This window comes from Ciconia boyciana, chromosome 9, assembly GCF_034638445.1.
Source record: "Ciconia boyciana chromosome 9, ASM3463844v1, whole genome shotgun sequence".
Lineage (NCBI taxonomy): Eukaryota > Metazoa > Chordata > Aves > Ciconiiformes > Ciconiidae > Ciconia > Ciconia boyciana.
Window position 1 is genome coordinate 20,396,679 of NC_132942.1, and position 13,664 is coordinate 20,410,342.

Below are 13,664 nucleotides of genomic sequence, written 5' to 3' on the forward strand. Positions count from 1 at the left end.
TTCTAACACCGTAAGACCCAGAATATCGTTTCAAACTGCACTGTGGAAGTCAGAGCCAGAGAATGGCTCCTGCTCATGAGCTGTCTGTAAGATATAGCAGATGCACTTCCTGGAACAGCGTGCTACATGAGATGCAGCCACTGCCAGAACGACTGGCATTTGCAACACAAGATGGCACATGCCTAAATGCATCTCCTAAAGAGTGTGAAAGGAGGGCAGGGTACACAGATCCATGTGGATGAATCATCTTGAAAAGTTACAGATAAAATATGAGGATCTGTTCTTACTTCCAGCATCTCATGGAAGTTCCTCCACCAAAGAGACCTGTACTCTCAGAATTGAGAGGAGATGAAACACAGAGCTACATTTTCCACTATAGATCAGTGTTCCTAAGCCAATGGTCTAATCTAGGTGTCTAATCTAAGAGCCACATTAAAAAGCCCAACAGCAAAACAAGACAACCAACACTGCTGACACAGTGGGTACCTAGCTGCCTCCCATGTGTGGGCAGGGCTGCCTCCCGTTGTACTGTCAGGTGTATAAATATGTTGGAAGAATTTTGCTTCCAGTTCCATAGATGCTGCTTTCTAGGATGTCTTGTTCAAATCCTTGAGACAGGGCTTTCTGCTGGCTCTCTCCTATGAACTGCCATGCTGTGGACACTAACCTCTGTAATCCCAGCCATTGCTGCTTGCTCCAGGAAAGTCACTGCCTTCTGATTCTTGTCCCATTCATCTTCAGGTCTGTGGCATAAGAGGTATCTAGCGTAGCGGTACTGTGCCATGGGGTGACAGCTGCTGGCCGCATGGTAGTAATAAAAAGCTGCCTGGAAAAAGAGAAACACATTTGTGTGATTCAGGTAATACATGCCCTCAAACACAACATGACTCCCCTCTGGCCGGGACAAGCTTAACCTCTCTGTCTAGATCTACCATAAGCTGCCCATGCTTACCCCAGCAGCTCTCCCACACCTCCCCACTGAAGAACATGAGATTTTTAAAGTGAGATTTTTTACGTGAGACTGCGACTATATGAGAGCTCTCTAACCACCCTGCCTTCTCTAGTCAAAACTCCCTGTGTTGAAGGGGATGGCACTGGGCCAACAATACCAAAGCTTACTCTACGCTAATGGGGATCTTCACAATTATTCGAAACAAGCCGCCTTTGCAGATCTTTCCAGCTACAGAAGATGCTGACTACGGCCAGCACGCACTAGGTGGCAGGCTGCAGTTAGAGGTACCCAAACTGGACAGCTGGAGATGTGAAGAAGCCCTTGGACGTGCAGTGGTGTTTTAAATACAGTAACATGACAGGTTTCTCCTTGGTACTCTCCTGGGTGCTAGTGGCACAGCCTGTGTACCTATGAGAAGACCTCAGAAGCTATGAAAAAGGGGATTTCAGCAGCACATCTCTGAGGGGATCTATGATACTGAAGCCAGCACTGCAAACCCGCAGTTTATATTATATTCAGCATTTTCTAACAAGACTTCAGAGACTGTCACACCCATATAAAAGGAGAAAAGTGCCTGTGCACCCAAAGCCCTCCTGGGCTGTGCCGCACATATACAACCCTACAAGCCGTGGATACCTTTTCCAAGTCTTTTTCCGTGCCTCTGCCATGCTCGTAACACAGACCCACGTTGAACTGGGCTTTGCTGTAGCCTCGATCTGCTGCCAGTTTGAAGCAGGTATAGGCTATCCTGTAATGGCCCGCTCTCATACTTTCAATCCCTGAGAAGAACACAAAGTAAAAACAGGGGAAAAGAAAATGGACAGAATGCAGCCTCAAATGCAGCAACCTCCCCAACAGCTACTGGGCCTTCCTTGGCCCATGTCAAGTGCTCTGGTCCACTTCTGGCTGGCTCACCAACCCTCATTCCACAGGACCAAAGTTTCCGTAGGAAAAATGGCAACACTGCATTTTAGGGATTTTTCTAGTCTCATTGCAAAGAAGGATCATGGGCTAACACAACATATGGCTTGCATGGAAGTGGCTCGCTCTTTTAGTGGTGCAACTAGTGGTGTATATAGGGCAGGGATTTTTTTCTTAGATCATTGCACATTCCTGCAGCTCATCTTCGAGTTGCAATTCTGCAATTGCTTTTTCAGCTTGCCAGGAAGACTGAGATCTCAGACAATGAAAAGGGATACAAGGATATGACAGTTTGTGTTGCAAAAAAGATGCGAGATGGCTTAATTTCCAACTACAGATGTCAGGACAACAGTTCAGGCTTCAACCAAGCCTGGATTTAAATATGCTGATATAAATCAGGTGGCAGGATGGGACAAAGGGCAATAAATCTCTCAAAGCACAGTTGAAATTGCTGAAAGGAGGCTTCAGCTTGGGTATATGCCATCTCTGCCTTCACACAAGACCTGCAACAATTTGGAGGTCCTCCAAAAAGAGAAATGTGTGGTTTAAGGACAAAACAAATCCAAGTCCACATTACCAAGGATATTCAATGCAATGGAAATGTCAATCCGGAAAATCTGCTGCAATTGGAAAGCAGCTTCCTCTAAATGCCCTCGCTGAGCTGGGTCACCCTGAGGAGTTAAAGAGGAAAGCTATTAAGACAGCAAAAACATACAAACCCTATAGGGGATCCTTTCTTGGAAACTGAGCGGTGAGACACATTTGTACTCTACTTAGTTATCAAGAGGGTGATGTAATCTGGTGTCACGTGCCCACAAAAAAATCTCCCTGTCCTACACAGCCATCTAGTTAGGGAAGCTGTATGGACATTGCGCGCCTCCCCTCTGACCAGGGAGCTTGGTGTAGCCTCTCGGACATCATCAGCCCTTTCAGAATTTAGCAAATACCTGATACCACTCATAACTCCCCCCGTCAAAAGTAATGTTAGCCCTTGTTCACCCTCCGCATCATGTCAAAAGCACAAACAGTCTATGCCAAACATGCACTGACATATATGTATATGCTTTACAGAATTCAAGCTGAGCCCACACCGTCAGCTCACTGAACACTGCACACTCCTAATAAAATCCTGCACAGCAGAGACAACGTCTTTTCTTTCTCAGTAATGAACAATGTTTCTTACTTTACCACAGCTCTGGGAGGTGGGAGGAGGATTAGCCTGGCCTGCAGCTTTAGCTGCCAAGCTTGTGTACAAATTTAGTGCCATCGAGTGGCAACAGTGCACACTGCACACAAGCTGAGATGCCTCTGCACTCAGGGAAGTCATGGAGCAAAAATGCCCCTTGCCACCCAACAGCTTTACTGCTCAGCCAGCACTCAGAGCTGCTCACAAGAGGACAAGACATGGATCAACTCTCCTCCTCTCCCGAGAGCCTCCTGAGACCTGCCCCATGACCTACGAATGAGCTAGAGACTCTCCCTATGGGCCCTGCAGAAGTGGTACCTCCTAGGATGGCGAGCTCGATGCTCACCCCCTCGGCAGACCAAGCAAACACCTTTCTGGTGGGGGAACAGAGGTCACTTCCATGTCAAAGGGAGGATCCCACTCTGTTAAATACTGCATTTATCTCCACTCTGTTCACACTATCCTTGAGCAATTGCTCAGCTGACTGATTTTTAAAAAGGGGAATTGTCTGCACCTAAGACTGTGAATTGCAAGGAATTAGCAGGTTTAATCACAAGAAGAACAATTATATAATTTACAGCCTTGTGAGTCTCAAGCTGATGCACCCTCTTCAAGCCCAAAGTGTCTTCCTCTCTCTAAGAGACAAGAGCCAGTCCTGATTTGCAGCTTTAGGAGGAGTGACACCACCTTCTCCAGTCATGGGTTGTCTAGTAAAAACCAAAATAGCAACAGCGTGTAATCACCTAGTGAAAGATTGCATCAAAATGCAAATACACAAGAACACACTAGGACTACTGGACAGGGTGGAGTTTTTTTGTTTGGGTTTTTTTTTTGCCATTTTCTTTGAGTGCTTCTCTACTAGCACCCCTGTTACACAGACACCTTAAAGGATAGGGATGCCAGTTTGTAGTTCCTGCAACTTTGCTCTGGCTAAAGCAGAGGGCAGCATATCACATCTCTCTTTCTCCTGGCCTCCAGCTGTGCAGGGCAGAAAACAGTCTTTCATGTGAGTGGATTGCTCAGGCTGTGCTTGGGGAAGACATTGAGATGTCTTCCTGTAGGGAAGGGGCCTCAGGTGCAGACGGAGGGTGCGAAAAACAAAAGTGTACCTTTGCACTGAGGAGAACCGGCTCCAAGCTGGAGGCCTCAGGGATTTGGAAGTCCCCTATGTTTAAAAAAAAAAAAGAACAAAAAAAGCAGGTATAAGCAATGCTGTATCTTCGCCTCTTCCTCCTCTTCTATTCTCTCTACTCCACAGCTCTTTCCTAGAGGTCACCCACCCAGTCAGGGACATAAAGAACAGAAGGAACACCGACCAATCTTACCTTTGTATCACAAGCAACCAAGTGCCACATGAATACAGTCCTGTAATCTGCAGCTGACTAACGCACCTCCTCCAGAAAGGCCCCCAGTCTTGATCTGAAGACACCAAAAGGTAGAGAATCTCCGACTTCCTCTGGAAGTATGTTCCAGCAACTTGTAATCGGTGCTTTAAACCTCTGCGCTTCATTTCAAATTAAAATACATCTGGTTTCTGCTCCCAGGTGCTGGCTCTTCTAGGCTTTTTTTCTCTTTACTAAAAAGCCCATTCTCCTTTTGAAAGTCCTGATACGACTAATCAACCCTTCTTGATTCTTATCTGTGATTCTAAAAAGACTGTGCTGTTCATGTTTTTCAAATGAAGTACTTTTCTGCCCGAGTTGATTAATTTTATGACTTTTTTCCACTAGTCCTGAATTTTCAACATTGTTATTGAAGTGTGGACTCTCTCACTGGTGTCAAGGAAAGGTAAAGTTGCCTCCGTATTCAAATTCTTAACTGCTTAGTTTGCGTGTATCAGAACTGTGCTCCTATTCCCATTGCCCAGGGCATCACACCAAGATCTCACACTTAGGTGCTTGCTTCCCTAAGGTAGCAAGTTTTCCAGGTAATTTCTGGAATTACTGAAAAACTCCGTAAGTTTTCCAGGTAACTTCTTTCCAGGGTAGAGTTCTGCTTCTGCAAGGGGATGATCAGACGTGCTATTCTGGTTGCATCGTATGCAGGCTTAGGTTATCACCCCAACGTATCCCACTCGCTCATCACTGCCCTCTTAGAAACGCTGGCACAACCACATGTTCAGCCACTATCCGACCAGTTTCAATCAGAATTATGTAATGAAAACATCTACAGCAAAAGCTAAGCCACCTTGCTCTTAACAAAATTGTGCTGGAAGTGATTACACAGGCATTTATGTCAGCTACTCTAAGAAGACAGTGACCTCCAGCAAAGACAATGAACAGGCGAGGGCTTACTGAGGCCAATTATTTTTAACCTGAATCACCATAAGCAGCTGGATCCCACCGGGCACCTAACACCAGGTGCTGAAGCCTGGATCACTGCAAGCCAGTGCTGCTAACGCAAGAAGTAGCTCTGCCCTCCCTGTGTCTCCCTGTCTCCCTCTCAAGCTGTGTGGCTGCAGAGCAGGGAGCTACGATAAGTCAAAAATCAGTCCTTTTGGAGGCCCAATTCCTTGATTCCTGGCACTATATGGCTACACAAGCACTTGTGCCAGCACAGCAACAGGAACAAGTGTGCAACAGGCAGTGTTGTGCCTTGCAGTGCCTGCACCATCTCACAATGGACATGAAGCCGTGTTCTATGTTCCAGCTGCAGCCTCATTATTCCCAGATAAATAATTGCCCTCTGGCTGTATTAAAGTGTATTTTAGCTGAACAAGCCCCACTCACCCAACAAGCAAGATCACTATGGCAAACACAAGTTCTATTCAGCGTTCCATCAAAAGTAATATAACCTGTGAATGTATTAGTTGTGCTTTACATTTATTTTCAGATCAGGCATAAAATTATCTGATCTTTCTCACCGCAAAACTCTATCTCTTTTTCAGGTATCTCCCTCATGAAGTAATTTGTTTTTTTGCCATACATACAACAGCAAATCTCATGAAAAAAAATTGTCTGTATTAAAAATTCTCCCAACTATTTGTTTAAACATTAGTACATTCATGCTTTTAAGAAACTTCACATTTGCATAGACATCTACTCCTAAATCAGAGATTTGTTGTTTACTGAGAAAACATGCTGTAATTTGGACAACCCATTACCCCATGAAAAATAAACAGAAACTAATTCTGAATTTTATCAGCCTGCAACACTGTCTCATGCCCCTTTCCCACTGGAAATCCCTCCTCACCCAAATCCCAGTAATCTCCCCAGATTAGAGTTACCACTCCTGGCGAGCATAAGGTCATTTGGAAGAAAACACAGGGACCAACCAATCGTGACACCCAGTCCCCTCTCCTGAAGGACTAGATTATTGAATTCTCTCGGAACTCACATTTGAGGCTGGGCAAGCCTCAAATCAAAACTCTTCAGAGATATCATGATCTTTAAGACTCGCCTGTTTCAGAGCAGCTGCCTCAATACCAGGCACACAATCTAAAAGTGCTTAGGATCTTTCAGCAGTAAACAGAGAAATAAAAGCACCCCCCAGGCAGCAAAGTATCCCATCCCACTTCAGCAGAATGAGAAGACCAGCTTAGCTTAACTTTCAGACTATCATTAAGTAATACAAGTTCACCCCAATGGTTTGTTTCTTATTTCCCAAAGAATGGTCAAGCTTCAGCAGAACTTCATAGGAACTAGGCTTTGAACAAATTCATTGCTATATTGCACACACACAACCACATTAAATTATTCTTAAGGTTGTATGTTCAAAGCACACAAAAGCTGGGAATACCATAGTTGGAATTTTCTGGGCAACTTTATTTCTACTTCTTCAAATATGTGTTATGATGTAACATGACTATGCATCTTTTTTCCATGCAATCTTGCAGCTTTCAGCGTACTGGATGTCCAATGCTCACATATTCAGCAGCTAATGAATATTTCGTATTTCCCCACTGTTCATCCTGTACTAATCAAATGTTGCTCAAAGCTAGCTCAAATGAGGCATTAATAATCTTCTCATAGACAGTCTAGATTGCTCATCCCAAAACATCCAAACACTTCACAAGAATGAATTCACAACAAGAGCTGGACAAAATCCAGGATTTCTGCCTCATGGAAAATTTTAGTGTTTCCAATTGGTTTCATTGTGCTTTGAAATGAAAACACACTTTGAAATGTCTGTAATCTCAGAATTGAAATAACGAATTTTACAGTTCTGCCAGGGGTAAAATACAACTCCCCAGGGAAGCATTCAGCTACTATAACACTGAGACTGGCTGTAATCACCTGCTCGTTCACTATGTGCCTTTACCTTTCAGCAAAAAAGCTTCGCGTGAGGCACGAACTGCATGAAAAAAATAGGATGTGATCATGCAGCTGACGACTTGCTGATAGGAAAATCCAGAATGCTATTTAAACCAACTTTTAAATGAATTTCCTAAAGTTTTCTTTTTAAACACACTAAAAGTAATAGATTCTATCATATTGTGTTATTTTAAAACTGGAATGGCTCATCTACAAAGCTGGGGTGTTTGGATCCATCACAACGATCTTTGCCACTTGAGGTAACAAAGTAGCTGACAGCAATAAGATTGTCACTGTACATGTAGACCAGCACAAGCAAGTCTGGAAGTTAACTGAAACACTGAAAGAAACGGTGAGGATGTGGAATTCTCTCTAGAAGGTCCTTCGCCATTGCTGGCAACAGCAAACTGGAGAAGTGAAGGTACATTCTGCTCCACTCTGAGTTCTGGAGGTCTGTTCTCTAATGGCAAGACTTTGCTACCAGATTCCCCTGCATCACCTGCCAGGCGTCTGTCCTTCCCTTCGTTCTGCTCTCCCCAGCTTCTTGCTGCATTCTGATTTAGCCAGCCTTATTCTCTTTCGGTAGCTAAACACCAGAAAAAAAAAAATCCTAAACCTTAGGCAGCTTTTTCTGTAGAAAGCAAAACATACTCTGAGAGAAAGGTATCGCCAAGGCATCACCAAGCTTCACTCTAAAACTTTCCATGGAAAGATTCACAGGACTTCTCACATTACAAAACTATGCATTTTTTCAGACTCTTCAGGAAAATTACTGAATCTCTTCACCCTGACTTTTCTCAATAAATTCCCACAAAATGCATGCACAGCATAATGTGAGAATGTAACCTGAGGACTTATGTATTGAGCAAAATCAAATTATTTCTGACATCTATTATCTCTGACAACTGACAGTTGTAGATGCTTGGGCAAAAAGTAAGGAACAGGGACTATAAAGTCACGCTTTTCCTGGCAGAACTTTCCAGCAATCAGCTGTTCTGTGATCTTCTGAGCAGGAGGTTTCAGCTGGACCAATTAAGTTTAATTTGAACACGTAATTTTACCTAATCACTTCTTGGAACCCATTTATACTTCTGGCCTGTAGCAACGAGTTCCACAATTTACCTGTGCGCTGGCCAAACATGTACTGTCTTTTGCCTTTTTTCAAACTTGCTACCTGTTCATTTCTGTGCTGCCTATTAATATGTGCATTATGAAAAATGTTGTCCCTATTCACCTTCCCTCAACACTTTTAGCTTCACAGAGCACTAGCACACCCTCTGCCACTTCTTTTTTAAGCTAAAGAGTCAGTCTCTGTACGTAATTGTCTCCTCATCATCCTTTTCTATGCCATTTTTGTTACTGTTTTTAAGACAGTGTCTTTTCCTTAAGTGTTCAAGATGTGGCTGCATCATAGACTTAAACAAACCTACAATACTGTCTTGCCCTCAGTTCCTTCCTTTACAATAATTAACATTTAATTGGCCTCACTGCTGCTGAGCACTGACTTAACCTTATCAAAAACATATCCATGGTGACTTTAAATGTTCCTTCTGCAGTATAATTATTAATTTGACACTCCTCATTCTGTATGTGTATTTACAGTTACATTCCCCTGCATATACTAATTTAACCTACCTTGGGATTACCCTGGTTTTAGTTCTTGTGCCATCTTTTGCTGTGACTCTCATAGTTGACTGTCCTGAATAATTGTGTACCATTTGCCGCTTCTGTCACCTCACTTGTCACCTCTTTTTTCCAAATCACTGCTGACTGTGCTGAACAGAACAGGTTTCAACAAAGGACTTAGGGGAATCCACTAGTAACGGCTCTCCATTGTGAAAACTATTTCTTGTATTTTAAGGAGTTACTAGCCCAAGAGTAGCCCTTCCGACTGCCTTCACATCAGCTTTATTTCTCCAGAGAGCTTTTTTTTTAGGTCCTGGCTGAAAGATTTTCAGAAAGCTAAAAGCTGGATCATCTCGCTCCACATGCCTGTTGACTTCTCCAAAGAAATCTGCAATGGAGCAAGCTGGCCTGAGAAATTACTTCCTAAATCCTTCCATAACCTTTGATTCTTTGATATAGCATGCTCATCCAGGTATCTAACATCTCTATTCTATAACACAGTTTCTATCAACTTAGAATTACCTTTTTTTGCAGTTTTGTAGCTCAAACAACCCCCCCTTTTTAAAAGCCAGTGTCCAATTTGTCAGTGTTCATTCTTCTGGTCATACATCAGATTTAAGCACTGGATTACATATCATCATTAGAGGCTCAGCGATTTCATAGCTTCTGAAGAATACGTGAACAAAGAGCATGTGGTCTTAGTGACTTGTCACTGTTCAATTTACCAGTTTGCCTAAAAGCTCTTCCTATTGACTCTCAGTAGGAAACTGTTTGTCAGACACAGACACACATTCACTCCTGAATGTTCAGCTGTGCCAACTGAAGGCATCACTGTCCCCACTTATTCCCCACCACTTCTCCCAGAGGTCCATGTCCAGTAATCTGCCAGCAAGGCAGTGTGTTTGAGTGCTTCTTAATATGCTCCAGGCAAAAGCAGATGGGTTAAACAGTCTAATTGGTAGTTTAGGTAAATTAACCTGGCTGTTTTCCTGCACCTAATTAGGAGACATGGAAACAAAATGCTCCATTTGCCAACTGATGGGAATGGTAACCTGTGGCAGGAGATGGGTTTGATAAGCAGCGACGGGCAGTAGCTTAAATCAGCATAGAAGAAAGTAAAAAATCTGGAAGAAAGCAAAGAATGGGGAACCCCTCTGATCTTTTCTGCAACACCTTACATAATCTACTCAGCATCTGTGGGATTGATTTTTACCTGTCTCTTCTACACCATGATCATATATCGTCCCCCTTTCTACCTGCTCCAGCAGGCTTCCTGCTTCTAACAATTTTCCTGAAGTGTTTATACATCTAGTAAGTAGCCCTGTTGTAGGCCTCATCTGCTCTTCCTTGACATGACTTTAAATTTAACATGTAGGGCATGCTTTCCTCGATATACTTCAAAAAACTTGAAGTCTTATATTCCTATTTTTGTAAAACTCATTTTAATAAGAATGTCTTTGATACCTCCTTCCACTGTCTTATCTAGAGCATAAGCGCTCAGATATACATCCTCATCTTCAAGGAAGAAAATAATTCCTTTAGTTTCACACCATGTACACAAGTCTCCTAGATCACTGGTGCACTATTTGCCTGAATCCTTCTGGCTGCAAACATCTGCCCCCAGTAAAAGAACAAAAACTGGATGTTGTAATCAGGTCACTAAGGCAGACCAGTATTGGTAAAGCCAATGTCACCTGCACAGTTACAGCGCAGGCTCCTCCCTGCCTTCAGGAGCTTTTTTCCTCCTGTCTCTGGACTCCTGATTCATCTCTCTGAAGTTCTGTCTTTCCACTCTAACCTATCTCCTCAAGTGTCAATAAATGGCTATACATTTCTTGGCTCCTAGCTTTGCCTTGGGGAAACTCAGAGACTCAGAAGTCCTCTTGCCACAAGTATCCTACCCTGCAGCACATTGCACATACCTACTTCTGCCCAGGGCTGGCTCTCTCCTTGCCCTGAGGGGATGCCTGAGGATGAATTCTCTGGTACAACCTTCGGACTTCCTTTCTGCAGGAAGTGGGACCCCACCTGCACACTGGGACAGCTGGTTGAAGCTTCAGTCACCACTGAAATATAGAGCGCAAAACAGTCCCCGTTAGCTGTGCAGTGCCTGCTTTAGGAGACAACAGCGAACTGTATATCTACCCAGTGTCCTTCTCTGCTCTGACCACAAAGCCAAGCAGGAGGAAAGTTCAGGGAGCAGAGACCAGAACAGAAAACAAAGGTAAGGGCATGTGGGACGCAAAGTGGGATTGCAGCACCAAATCATTAAGAAACAGCGATTTCCCTGACAGATACCAGCCCTCACTCTCCCCAGAGAGCTTGAAAGCTAGTTGTCAGCTTCTCACAACAGCTCTCTTCCAGTCTTAGTTAACTTATCATGAGGTAAAAATCCTGTCTGATAGCCGGGCCCTCCCACAACTCCTTCTCACAAGCCAGAGCTGCTAACCTGTCTGCTGAGAAGGCAACGAAGAAAGCCAGAGAGACCTGTGCTCTCTCCTGGTGTCCGTCAGCGATCTCAGCCATGAGATCTGTCTGACCAGCTGCAGAAGAAGTGCACCGAGTGCTCCCTGAAGAAAAGCAAACACAAGTCAAGGAAAACAGCCCCACTCCCTCTTTCTGTCCCATTTCCATTCGGCAGCTTGGCCACAGCTCCGTTTTGGGGAGCCCTCCCACCACGGCTCCCCTCCCTGGGGGCTCCCCCAGTGCCCAATGCTCCCATCCCCTTGCACACCCCCAAGGTCTTCTGGCAACATCCCTCCCCGCCAGGGGCACCCGGCCCTGCCTGCTCCTCCTCACCCAGGTGACTGCCTCCAGCACGGAGTAGCGGGGCACGAGGCCGGGCAGGGGCTGCTGTCTTCCTCCTCGCTCCCGGCCATCCCGGGGCGGTCCATCCTGACAACCGGGCGCTCTAAAACAACCAGAAAACACCAACACCGTGAAGCCAGAAATCAGCCCTCAGACCCCCCCAGGAGCGCCCTGAGGGCAGGGAGACGTCTCGCAATGCAGGCCAGCGCCGCGGCCCGGCGGCCCGGGCTGCACTCACCGCTCGGGGCTGGGGCCACGGCCGTCGGGCGGCTCGGCGGCGCAGGCAGGGCGGGCGGGGGGCGGCCAGCAGCGGCCCAGGCCGCGGCCCAGCAGCAGCCGCCACATCCCGCCCGCGGGACCATAGAGAGGGCGCGTTGCCGAGCGACAGCGGCCAGGGCCATAGAGAAGACAAAGCGGCCGCGGAGATCGGCTAGTGCCGGCGGGCCTTCCGCGGGGCGGAGACGGCGACGGCGGCCCCCGCGCCAGGCTATGGGAAGAGCGGAGCCCGCACAGGCAAAGCTCCGAGGAGCGGTTTCAGGCGGCCTGAGCCCACCAGGAGGGTAGGGATAGAGCGCCGCCATATCATAGAGAGGAACTAGAGCGGCGCCCGGCCCGCCCTCCGCAGAGCGCGGGAACAGCGCGGCGGCCGCTGAGGCCCGGGAAGGGCCGTGCTGTGGGGCGGGACGGGGCTGAAGGAGGCCCGGGTCCCCCCTGCGCCTGAAGGGGCCCGTGTAGGCCCCGGGGGTCCCCTTGTGGGTCGGGGTCTCTTGTAGGCCTGGCGGGTGCCGAGGGGGCTCCCTGAAGGCCTGGGGAGTCCCTTGTAGGTGTGGGTGTGCTGGGGAGGATCCCTGGGGATCCCCTGTAGCTTGGGGGGGATAAATCCCCCTTGGGAAGCACAAGGAGGTGGGGGCAGCTGGTTGTGCTGCAGGTCTGGGGTTTCTGAGAGGAGTCCCTGAGCTCAGAGATGAGCCGTGGGGGGGGTGGACTTACAACATAGGGACCAAATTAGTAGAGGGGAGTGCTGAAGTATACCCGAGCCTGTGATTCCCTAATAAACGGTGCCTTTTCCTGATCCAGAATGGCCTGCAGCAGCAGGGTAGATGGGCATTTGAGTGTGCTGCAATGGGTTAGACAAGAAAAAATAGCATACTGCAAAGTACTTTTCTTACAGCAATAAAGTAATTTCAGGTGTGATCAGAAACTCAGTTGGTTAATCTTCCTGTAACCAGTGATGTGATTAGTTATATTTGGGAAATGGGTATATATGCAAAACATTTGTGAATGGAAATGTGTAAAAAATGCATTAAGATGTGGTTACGGTTTGGGTTGTGTATGAACCTGCATCCATGCCTTGTCAGCAGTCAGCCTGATTTTGTGATTGATCGCCCTCGCAGAGGACTTCCTTGGCTTATATCTGCTGTATGTCTCTCTGTTTGTTTCAACGGTGTTGCAACAGGAGATGGCAGAGTTCCCAACCGAGAGTGTGGCATGCCAGTGTGAGAAAAAGATATGCTTTATATTCTCCTTACCCTAGTGGTTTCCTTCAGAAGTATGAATATTGCCACCCCTGTGCTCATTCCATCTGAAAAGTGTACTTTCATGTTTATTTCTTCATTCCATAGGCACAGAAATTCTTGGTCATTCTGGCAGTTTGTCTCTCTTCCCAGGATATGGTTTTCTCTTTGCTGGCAATTCCTGTTACAGACTTGTAGTTCTTGTTCAGTATTATCCATGTTTTATGCTTGGCTGGCTGCAAGTTTAGCTCCAAGTGTGGCTTTCCAGGAGAGACGTAATCACTGTCTTTCATCAGACTAAATGCTTGTTTTAAAATACCGTATTTCTTTTGGTTTTCCATAGCTTTTATTTTTTGTAGCATCATATGGGATACAAATCCTTTATCCTTTTCACCCCAGATTTG

General features: G+C 45.9%; 1 protein-coding gene across 4 annotated transcripts in view; it reads right to left on the reverse strand.

Annotated features, from left to right (window-relative positions):
* Window positions 1-12,288, reverse strand: part of DELE1 (DAP3 binding cell death enhancer 1) — a 22,573-nt gene extending 10,285 nt beyond the window's left edge. For 3 of the 4 annotated variants that reach the window (XM_072872947.1, XM_072872946.1, XM_072872945.1), the window contains exons 1-8: window positions 11,985-12,285; window positions 11,738-11,849; window positions 11,388-11,508; window positions 10,861-11,004; window positions 4,169-4,224; window positions 2,451-2,544; window positions 1,589-1,731; window positions 668-826 (exon numbers count right to left, since the gene is read on the reverse strand). In XM_072872947.1, coding sequence (XP_072729048.1) covers window positions 668-826; window positions 1,589-1,731; window positions 2,451-2,544; window positions 4,169-4,224; window positions 10,861-11,004; window positions 11,388-11,508; window positions 11,738-11,849; window positions 11,985-12,091 — 936 coding nt within the window. In that variant the 5' untranslated portion in view covers window positions 12,092-12,285. Of the gene's footprint in view, window positions 1-667; window positions 827-1,588; window positions 1,732-2,450; window positions 2,545-4,168; window positions 4,225-10,860; window positions 11,005-11,387; window positions 11,509-11,737; window positions 11,850-11,984 lie in introns of all 4 variants that reach the window. The other variant, XM_072872948.1, reaches the window with a different exon arrangement.
* Between the last annotated feature and the right edge of the window lie 1,376 nt (window positions 12,289-13,664).